This window comes from Cydia pomonella, chromosome 5 (assembly GCF_033807575.1).
Source record: "Cydia pomonella isolate Wapato2018A chromosome 5, ilCydPomo1, whole genome shotgun sequence".
Lineage (NCBI taxonomy): Eukaryota > Metazoa > Arthropoda > Insecta > Lepidoptera > Tortricidae > Cydia > Cydia pomonella.
Window position 1 is genome coordinate 751367 of NC_084707.1, and position 12291 is coordinate 763657.

A 12291-nucleotide genomic window follows, 5' to 3' on the forward strand; every position below is an offset into this window, starting at 1 on the left:
TTCTTAGCTACTCTAGCGCTACCTCTGGAGAGATTAGGAACTATTATTTATAGCTGACAGCTGGACACTTTTGCAACAGTTCCACCATAAGAGATGTCACTCCTATACGCCGTCTGAGACCAATGACCCCAAGTGACATTGGGTTGTTTTATTGTGTATGTTATTTTATACAACTAAATTTTATTGGACCTTAAATAGCTTAACAATTTGAGTCCGGGATTGTAGATGTTTATGATGGTCAAGGGTCAAAGGTTGGAAAGAGTTTACCGGTCTCTTTTAAGGCAATTTTTTTATATATAATAGACTACCCAACCCTCCTCCTCCTTCAACTCATTTAAGGTGGTTCGATTTTCATACAAAAAACAATCGCTATTTATTAATTAATTACACAACATTATTACATAAATAGTTGCGCATCTATCTACTTTCGAATATTCATTTGCGCTAAATTAATAGAAAAACTTTGTTTCATACAGAAATCATGCAATAATCAACGTTATATTTTTATAAATTTTACTCATGTGTGTGTGACAAATGTCGTGTACAAATACATTGCGGCGTTTGACGCGTTTTTAGCTGACTCTGTCGACACTGACACTCAGTGTGACCAGGCGTACGATAATTGTCGTACATGTACGATAATTTGGGCCCCGGTATGACGTAATGTTCCAAAGAGCATTATCGTACACTAAAGTACTATAATTTCAGCCCTTGGATGATGCCACCTTAAAAGTCTAGTAATTTGAAGCAAAATATGACACTTTCTCTCAGAAATAGGCTAAAATTAGTATCTTTTGGGTGTTCGGCTCCTTGGTGTAAGTTTAAAGTTTAAAATGTCACAATTTCCTGTATACCGTTTAAGTCTATCCCAAAAATACACAAACATAAACAGATTTTTTGCGCAATTTAGACGAAAATTGTCTTTTTTTTATTATTAATTGGAAGTTTAAGCTTATTTTGCAAGACAATTTTAGGGGCTGCCTTTTTGATTGGCGTACGATATTTTTTTCAACGGTACAATAATATTGACACTCAAGTACGATAATTCTCTTCCGCTCACCTGGCAACACTGCTGAAACTTGACAGGACCTGGGGGCCTACCGCGAAAACCTAAATTCGCAAATTGCGGGGATCTTTCTCTTTTACTCTCACTAAGACGTAATTAGAGTGACAGAGAAAAATGCCCGAAATTGACGAATTTCGATTTTCCCGGTAGCCGCCCTGGTGCTTGAGGTACTTGATAGAAAACAACGCTGCCGCATGTTCTGAATTGTGATTTTATGTGTTTTTGGATTGAAAATGATAGCAACGTCTAAATCAAGTTACAAAAATCATCGATATTCTGGTCCGCGAAAAACCAGGAAAAGTGTAACTGTAATTGGAGTCTACAAAAATAACCAATTCATAGAAAATATGACCTAGAAACTAGTTCACTTTTATAAAACTCAATTTTGCCCGAGATTGTACTTAGGCGAATACCTAAGGGAGCTAAGTGTATTGATCTTGAATAATTAGTTGGCTAATACCTAAATGACTCCAACATGATATGGACATTTACATCATAACTATTATACCTAGTTGGTTACTAAGTTCTGTTACTCGATTTCTTTCTTTCTTCCTAGCGTTCTCCCAGCATATTGCCACGGCTCAATGGAGCTTGGGGTCCGCTTTGACAACTAATCCCAAGATTTGGCGTAGGCACTAGTTTTTACGAAAGCCACTGCCATCTGACCTTCCAACCCAGAGGGTAAAACTAAGCCTTGTTGGGATTAGTCCAGTTTCCTCACGATGTTTTCCTTCACCGAAAAGCGACTGGTAAATATCAAATGATATCTGTTCTGAAGTTCTGTTACTCGATTTGCAACCTCTTTATTTCCGTTAAAACAAATGCTACCGAAAAAATAAAAAATGACAATGTGGTGTATTTGTGAGCTATAATTATATACCACAAATAACGCTTATCTCGTCGTATCTATAATGAATTGGGGCCTAAAAGAGAATCGTATTCCAAATTTTTGAATCGCTTGTATTACTTTCTATATTAACTAAAAGTTGCCTTAAAATTCAGCTTTTATACTAAAAACGGCTTTAAATATGTTAAATTAACAAAATATATTTTGACAGATGCTTTCGCGCCCAAAACGCTCTTTGAAAATTGTGTGACGTCACAGTTTATGGTTTGACACATAACTACATACACACGTAGAAGATACGAACTGTCAACTGATATTTGTCATTTGTTGTTAATCGCCTAACTGTCAACAGTGTTAATCCGAGAGTTGTGACGTCATCAGAATCTTCAATGACGTTTTGGGTTTGGTCACGTGACGTGTGCCAAAAGATATTTTAAATTCAATATTTACAAAAATATGGTCATTACAGGTCCCCTAAAAGTAGTTTAACATGTTCTTATAATCCAAAAAATTTTTTTGGGATACAATTATGCTCTAAGATTTGTAGATGGAAACAACCCTATTGCGTTGCACAAATGTGGGCACCCGCCAAACATGATTTTGGGTGTGTCATACTAAGGGCTAACACAGATTCATTTCTGTGAAAAAGGTGTGAAAACCGGAAACTGGAAACCGTTCTCGAACCAATAGTGAAGCCCTTAAGCCACACCCTATTTCAAAACCAGCCATGGATCTTTGAACAGGACTCAGCTCCTGCACATAAGGCAAAAACAACTCAAGCCTGGTTTCGAAGGAACAAAATTGACTTTATTGCCCACGAAGACTGGCCGTCCTCCAGCCCGGACCTTAACTCCCTGGATTATGCCATATAGCAGGTTATTGAGGAGAAAGCCTGTGCTAAACCCCACACAAATCTTAACTCCCTCAAGCGGGCCATAGTTAAGACAGTGACGGAATTAGACATGACAATCGTGCGTGCCGCTATTGATGACTGGCCTCGTCGTTTGAGGGCCTGTGTCAAAGCCAGAGGAGGCGATTTTGAATGATATTGTCATATGTAATTCCTGATTTTGTGTACTTCATTTTAATAAATACTTTATTAAACTTTCGTTGGTATATTTTATGTAGATAAAGATTATTGCAGTAACAGAATTTAATAACCAACTAGGTAGAAAACAATGAAATACATAAACACATAAATTGGATATGATGTGATCCGTTGAATGAAATTGACAATAAATAAAATAAATAAATAATTTTCTATCTCTAGGCATTGTGTGAAACTTCTAGTTGTGTCAAAATATCGGGAAATCAATAATATAAACAAACATGGTAAATATCTCATTTCTTTTTATAATGGTTATAAATAGAAGGCCATGCAATTTTGTAACTCACTGTAATTTAATTAAATGTATCGTAAAAAAAAATGTTTTAATTCTACTGTAAAATATTACCTACTTTTTTAAAGGCTGGGCAGTAAGGGATTGCTTTAATTTTAGAACAAAACAGCGTGTTTTTTTTGAAAAAAATACCGGAAAATCTGACTTACAAATTTGGACTTTCTTAGGTTCATTCTACTTAGAATCTTCTCCACCCTAGCATTAAAAAAAGATATCCTAAAATATCCATACCATTACGTCACATTTTAGTGTGAAAGAAATTTCAATGTAAAACTAAAATTTCAATACAAATTTTCGGGTTTTTTTAGCACGAGGATTGATTATACTAGTGATTCTGAGTTGGAAGAACCCAAAAATATCATGATGTGTGAGAATCAGATTTTTAATATTTTTATGGAAAACGCTAATATTTCTCATAAAATAATTTATTAATAATAGGTACTTGATAATACTGATAACAAAAAAAATTTAATGAGACTCGAACCCACATCCTCTTGCATGTATTTCCACGTACATACCGCAACGCTATTGAAGCCTACTCACGCTGTGCCAAATTGTCTACTACAAGGATCCCAGTAAGACTGTTTGAATGTGTGAGTGATACTTAGAAATAGAGTCAAGAAACATTCTGTCGACATTAAGGGGTAGTTTTTGTACAATGAAGTGTTCAATGTTTGTTGTAATAGTTCAATATTTATTTAAAGAGTGCGCTAAACATAATTTACAGAATAGAAATACCAAGACTACTCCACAAAAAAATTAAAACTCAAAATTTGCAATTGTGGCGCCATCTAGTGAGGTTTAAGCTTTGGGTAACCTAGCGGAACCACCTTAAGGCGAATGTTTTGTTTTATATAATAAATAAATAATATTATAGGACATTATTACACAAATTGACTAAGTCCCACAGTAAGCTCAACAAGGCTTGTGTTGAAGGAACTTAGACAACGATATATATAATTTATAAATACTTAGAAAACACCCATGACTCAGGAACAAATATCCATGCTCATCACACGAATAAATGCCCTTACTAGGATTTGAACCCGGGACCACCAGCTTCGTAGGCAGAGTTACTACCGACTAGGCCAAACCGGTCATCATAATACACTATTTATTTCAGAAACAAAACATAAAAATTGCCTCAAATTGTCATTTTTGAACCGTAACGTCCATTTTCAAGGTTCATCTCCAATTAACATGCAGTAACAATAGCGTCAGACCAAAATAAGTTGGTAGCGATGTTGATAACCCAAACAGTGCACGTGCTATTTTAAACGTCAAACATCTATTAAATTATGACGTTTACTTAACACTTGCACAGTCTGGGCTTTCAAAATCGTTGTCAACTTAGCTTGGTCTGACATTAATAACATGAAAATAATTAGTGTAGGTTTTAGTTTGGCACAAACATGGCCGTGCTGGTGCCGTGCCGTGTGACGTAGCCATGACGTGGCGGCCAGCTGTCACTTGCCTGTCAGGGCTGTTTTAGATACGGCAATTGCTGCAATGTTGCAGTGTCTAAATAGTTTAGTTTCAATTGGCTACTTGACTGTTTTTTGTAAATAATGTCAAACGATCTTGAATTCAAATGTCTATATATGACTCATGGTATTTAAGCAACACAAAGATCAGAAATGAGAGTTAAAGTCTGACGCTCGCACTCGACGATTGAAACGCCTCTAACAAAAGTGATGTGACGTCACATCATATAAGTCTGTCAGATCAAGGAAATTGCCATTTTGACCCTGAAATATTGCGTTTATGTGTATAGTTGTCATAATATTTATTTTTCAATAAAATGTAAGGAATCGAATGATACCATTACCTTTTCTATTTTTGAAAGATAAAATCAAAAAATATTTGAGATTTTCCGAGCCTTGTATTTTTTTTTAATCTCAATATAATTTTTTGAACTCCACTTTTTTATAATGGATGGCTCATTTTCTATCCATTTAACTGAATTTTGTTATAATATTCAACATGTGTGAAGTATCCAATTTTATGTTTTATGTATAGTTATAGCTCTAGTTTTAAGTAGTTTAGTTAATTAAAGCATAACCGCCTCGTTGTACAACTGCGTACGGCTGGGACACAACGGAAGAACAGCGCTGGCTTTGCCAGCTACATGCCGAGTTGTGACCTTTTTATGGTATTTTGCGCTAAATGGTAATACATTGTATTGTCAACATTTTTTTTTTAATTTATTGAATAAACAAACAATTTACAGTCAAGAATTTAATACAAGACCCATCGTAGGCAAAACCTTGAGGAGGTTTGTGTGCGACATGTTTTTGTCATCCGTGTTTGTTTTGTCATAAACAGAGATCGGACAAATTTGCGTCATTGCTCGCAATAATGTGGACATGACTCCAAAATTAATCAAATATGTAATCATTTAATTAATTTCTTACTTGAATTAAATTTTAACTCCTAGTCAATAAATACAGAAGTTTGTTAAAGTATAGATTTATTAAAGAAAATAATCTGTATTTTTTCCAAATGTTCTGCAGTCAGTCTATTTCTTTTTACATCAAAAATATACTTAAGTGCTGAAAAACTCCGCTCGCACTCCACTAATGTTAATGGGGCAAACTTAAGTAGTTTTATAGGAATATTATTATTCCAGTATAATTCAGAGTTTATTTTCTGTTCTTTGTTTAGTTTATCCCGATTTTGAGGTTATCGCTCACAACTTAGAACAGAAAATAAACTCTTAATTCAGACTGGAATAATAATATTCCTATAAGACTACTTAAGTTTGCCCCATTAACATCAGTGGAGTGCGAGCGGAGTTTTTCAGCACTTAAGTATATATTTGATGTAAAAAGAAATAGACTGACGGCAGAAAATTTGGAAAAAATACTGATTATTTTCTTTAATAAATCTATACTTTAACAAACTTTTGTATTTATTGACTAGGAATTAAAATTTAAGTCAAGTAAGAAATTAATTAAATGATTAGGTACATATTTGATTAATTTTGGAGTCATGTCCACATTATTGCGAGCAATGACGCAAATTTGTCCGATCTCTGGTCATAAATAAATGTATTTTATTTCTTTCTTTCAAAATAAGACAAATTGTTCAGGAAAAATGGTCTTTATTAAAACCTCTTTTCATCGAGTTCACAAATACCGACATTCTATTATGTACAGATATATTCTAAAATCGATCTATTTACAGTACCACAGTATATTAATAGTAATTACATATGAGTTCGGAAATTGGAATTGTATATAGTTTTTGAATGTTTCCAGGAAAAATGTATCTTTGAATTTAGTTTTGAAATTGTGAATTTTGTATTAGTGTTTTTTTTAATACTACGTCGGTGGAAAACAAGCATACGGCCCGCCTGATGGTAAGCAGTTTCCGTAGCCTATGTACGCCTGCAACTCCAGGGGAGTTACATGCGCGTTGCCGACCCTAAACCCCCCTCCCCCTCGTTGAGCTCTGGCAACCTTACTCACCGCCAGGAACACAACACTATGAGTAGGGTCTAGTGTTATTTGGCTGCGGTTTTCTGTAAGGTGGAGGTACTTCCCCGGTTGGCCTCTGCTCTAGATCTGGAATAACATCCGCTGTGCTGTGCCCTACCACACAAAGCGAGATGACATTCACAATGCCCATACCTTTCTTTTGGACGTAGTTTAAAGACGTACCCGGGTCCGTAGTCCATAGTGTTTTTAGAATCAAGTATAGGTACAGAATAATTACAAGTATTTAGATTTTGTATTTTCCAGCTTGTGCCGAAATATAAAAATCGTCAGATTTTTTATGATTCATTGTTATTTTTAAAAGACAAGTTTTGTAGAAAACCGGGAAAGTTTTTTTCTTGAACAAACCAATAGTATTATTAAAACATTAATTCAGAAAAGTTAAAGATACACTGTTCCTAAAAACACAATTTTAAGTAAACAATTTATCAATTCTAGTAAAGGAATTTGAAGATAACAATTAGGAGTAAACTCCGAACTAAATTTCTGACTTGCTAACGATATTTAATAAAGTGTTTAATATAATTCAACTAGGATTAAATTCGATATATCTTTAACTTAACAACATAATTTTTATCAGTATTTTTTTGTTTCGTTTGGCGATATAAGGGTCTCAATTATTTCCGTTGTCTTGTTACTGACCACTCTGTCATGTTTATATTATTGTCTTTTAATAAATAAAAAGTTGAGTGCTTTTGCATCTTTCTAGCAGTAGATTATAATTATCTTGAGAAAAATTAAAAACTACATTTTACGCTATAAAAATAGCCCCACTCCGCCACAATCTTTGGGCACATAAATCAAGACAACGAAAAGAATTTTGACCCATAAACATCCAAAAAATTAAGGCTGCTAAAGATAAAAGTGGTGGGGAGTAAAAGAAGAACTTAATATCAAAAATGGTAAAGTGAAGAAAATAGAAAAAATATTTTAAATTAAGAAAAGCTACAGAGAAGCCTTCGTTGATTGGAGTATCAGGTTGTAACTGAGTCTAAAGCCGTACATTTGGTCAGAGGTAGAAGTGCTCCGCACATACGGACATATAACGTACATACACACACACACATGCACGCAGCTCTCGCTCGGCCGGCTCGAGCATACCACAGTAAAATGATTGCAGTAGGTAAGCTATTATTTTTACAATTATGCACGAAGTGTTCGTCTTACAAAGAATAGAGTAACTACAAAATTAGTTTATTAAAATGCATAACCTTGTTGGCGTAATACAGTGTTGGCCGAATCTTAATTGCAATTGACCAATAACAATTACAAATTGAACCGTAAATTCAATTGCATTAACGTTTCGGCCAACAATAGTGTAATATAATGTTTATTATTTTTCTTTAATATCACATTTGATTGAATTAACTTTGAAATGACACCATGGCATAATAATATAGAAAAGGGCATAAACTCGTAATGATTGTCGGATTTTATTACAAGCTTTTATTTAACTTGCCCTGTTAGTATGTATGGGACAAATCTTGCAAGTTAAATTTGACCTACTTCCCGGTTTCCGATGAAGCTAAAAATTTGCATACATATGTAAATCGGGTGACAATGCAATATTATGGTACCATCAAGCTGATCTGATGATGGAGACAGGAGGTAGCCATAGGAACTCTGTGATAAAACAACACAACCTAAATGTGTTTGGGGTTTTTAGAATTGTCTCGATGAGTATTAGTTGCCTGTGGAAAAAAAGTACAGTCAGCGATAACCTAGAGATAGCTTAATTAAAGGAAATGCCCAACGTTATTTTAAATCTTAAATATATTACAAAGTTCATTTCACTGTGTTGGTTAAACTAATCCAAATCGTACATGGTACACTGCGTAACTTTTGCAAAATAGAAAAAAACGACGATATACATACAGACATTCTGAATGTCCAATTTTAAAAGAAGTTTATTATACATTGCGTCCATATTTCCATATTTTCACAGTTCTATGCTAACTTACGTAAACTTTCAGACTGTTTATTATAGGTATTGCAAACGAAAATCATTTATTTAGAATTATCTATTTACACGACATAACAACTTGTACAAAGATATCCTGTTTTTAGAAATAATATAAAAAATCATTGATTCGTATTTAACTGAAAATACGTATTAGATAACTAGTGTACGTTTTACATTTAAAATACAAATTACAATCTAAATTCTGACTGAGATTTGAGCCATAATCCATATGTCACATTTTTACGCATAATCACGTCCTATACGATGTCATTATAACAGTTAATTCATAGGTAATTACGTTTCTTTTAGCAATACTATACATTTTGTGTTTCTTCACATAGTACGAATGGATAATCCTATACATACAATAGTGGAAATTGTATTGATCGATTCAATCTTAGTGATTGGTTTTGCGCAGTGAACTTAGTGAAATAAGTGAGCTTTTAAATATCATTGTGACAATCATGAATCGTCAACGTCATTTAAGAATGTATAAATATCATAGATCCACACGAAAATTCATAGGATTAATTGCGTAATTTATTTCCATTGCTGTATGACGTTAACGATTAACGATTGACACGACTTGGTCCTACTGTTCGTATCGGACTGTACAGAGAGTAACGGACCGTCCACCTGCGCTCGCCGAGCAATATCAGCACACCGCTTCCATCTCACTTCACAATTTCATTTCACTCCAACACTTGGACACTTTTATCTCTTACTACCCTCACATTTTCAAAATTAGGTTACGTCTGTCAAGGACTTTAAAAATATTTTTTTTTCACATTCAAATATAGACTTAAAGTTGTGTTAGATAAGGTATATTTTAGAAAAGCATTTAGAAGTTCCGTGTCAGAGTTTGGTCAGCTCAAGCGATTATCTGGAATATTCATCAAAACTTCCTCTCTATTACATTCGCAGGCTAAATCTTCTGTTTTAGAAGTGCTTTTTAACCAACTGCGCTCCGTAGGTTGAGTTATTTTTGACACGTATTTCAAAGTTCTACGTGTTATATCCTTGTCCTTAAGTTTTTAAACTTTGTATTTATATCTTTAAGGATATAATTATAATCGATGTGTATATTGATCGGTATATACCTATTGATGATTATTATATTTAGGGCAGGAATTAATAATAATATCATTTTGATCTTAATTTAAAAGTACTAGACCGTGCTTCTCACTGGTACTTACATAACTATTGGCGAGCAAGATACTCTGCGAGGAATTCTCTAACAATCGCAATTCAATAACATATAAGAAAAAAAGAAACATCGCACGTGTATTGTACCTGCAAATATGATTTTTCTACAAAAATTCGATATTTGTTTTTCCCGTTCTAGAACAATATAGCATCGTCTGAAACATGAAGAAAAGCTTGTTTGTTGTTTTTAAAAGTAACTTTCTATGTGTTTTTATATTCATTTTGATTCCATTTTATTCCATTCGTTTGGCAAACAATCTACGTAAACAAATTGTTCGTTAGTACCTAGGAATTAATCCTAGAAAACAAAATATCGTAAAGCCACCCAACACGAGTCCAATTCAACCTACAACTATGATCCACAAGTGTCATACCTAATCAAGTATCAGTACAAATATTTTTGATTTTAATTTGTCCTGAATTTTTCTTCCATGTATGAACATATTTTTCCTTGGAACTGCGTTGTATAAAATAATAGTCACATTTAAACGAAGATATCCGAGTTCATTTTAGACCATAGTCAGGAGCTCTTGAATTATAGTTGGGAGGTTTTACGGTAGCCAAGAATACATACATACATACACAGTATCAATACTAACGTAAAGTACTTGCCCAATCTAGGTTAATCATCTAAGTTAGATTTAGTCCATTAAATGTCAGTATTGCACCTCCACACTATAATTTCTTGATGTGCACGCATTTTTATGAATTATTAATAATGTAATTACTCACTTTTTAAAATTGTTTGAACGTCACAGTACCTTTTAAAATTGTAGTCCACAAATGCCTTAACAGCTTAACTTTTCACTTCAAAAGTTTGTGATCGTTCGTAAAATATTCAAGACGTAGCTTTCCTGGACCTTCAGAAAGGCTCCTTTATCCTTCTAAAAGACTTCTAGATTGATAGCTTTTGAGGTCCGGTGCGGCTGCAGGACCTTCCAGGAAAGCTTCAAGGTAAGTTCTGGATTCTTCTAGATTGAGATTTCCTGGATTTGGACGCTATTTTTTCCGGTAAAGCGCCCGGACTCTTAAGGGAATATCTGGATATTTTTAGAATTCTTCTAGACTGAGATCTCCTGGATTTGGACGCGCTTTTTTGCCGGCGCGGCGCCCGGACGCTCCTTCAGTTCGGTTTCGCTGCTGCGCTGTTGGAATTTAAACATATGTTAGTAACACAACAGAACATTGCAACATAGCATGGTTTGGAATATCTTCTTCCTTCTGCCCTTATCCCACATTATGTGGGGTCGGCACAACATGTTCTTCTCTTCCATTCTCCTCTATCTTTCGTCACCTCAGCACTCACTCCTTTCTTTCTCATATCCTCTTTCACACAATCCATCCATCGTTTTTTGGGTCTACCATCCGCTCTCCGTCCATCAACATTCATTCCTAACATTCTTTTTCCTATATGGCATTCATCCCTCCTCATTAAATACCCATACCACGCTAACCTACCATGGTTTGGAATCTAATAATCAAAATAATCTCGGTAAATTTAATTATATAGATAGTTTCTTAATAAATTTACTGCTGAGTCACATTGACTAGTCCAGTAAGGCCCTTAGTCAGAGAAAAATCTTTCATTGCCCTTCATATTTGTTTGTCGAAAACATAAATTTAAATACTGCAATCAGTTTTTATTTCCATACATTGGCAACGTTCATGATTTAAAAGTCAATTAAAGTCTAGTCTATGCGACACTTTTTATTTTATTTTTTATTAGCGTATTTGTGTGTCCCACTGCTGGGCAAAGGCCTCCCCTCTAGCTTTCCAATCCTCCCTGTGCTGAGCAAGGTCCCGCCAGTCCCGCTGAAACGCATCCTATGCGACACAGTCTACAAAAAAAGACAAATCGTTCATTAATGGCTCTCACGACAAAACATCTGGTGGCTATAGAAATTTAAAAGAAATCCATAGCCGTATTCTACTTCTGACTTGTTGAACACTGTTTCAAAAATTATTTCTAATTATCTAGAAAGCCAAACCAACTGGTCAATGTATGTTACAATAGTTTGGAAAAGCTATGATGTCTAGAAAAATGTTTCATGTAAAGATTCAATTTATAGTAGCCATAAAATAATATTCCACGACGTCAGACAGGCCGTAAATCTGAACCATTCAATAAAGGTTTTATTACTCATGCAGCGATAAAAGTATTGACATATCTGGCACACATTCAATGTAGCCAACTGTTACTGTATGTAGGAAATACTTATTTGTTTTGTACGCATGTATGTCATTCAGATCACAGTCATGTTGTAGCATAAATATGATCCATATCAGCCAATAATACGCCCTACTGCTAGGTA

General features: G+C 34.4%; 1 protein-coding gene across 1 annotated transcript in view; it reads right to left on the reverse strand.

Annotated features, from left to right (window-relative positions):
- Positions 1 to 9271: 9271 nt before the first annotated feature.
- LOC133518387 (neuroligin-1-like) overlaps positions 9272 to 12291 on the reverse strand; it is a 327316-nt gene continuing 324296 nt past the window's right edge. The window contains exon 15 of the mRNA XM_061852061.1: positions 9272 to 11124. Coding sequence (XP_061708045.1) covers positions 11041 to 11124 — 84 coding nt within the window. The 3' untranslated portion in view covers positions 9272 to 11040. The remainder of the gene's footprint in view (positions 11125 to 12291) is intronic.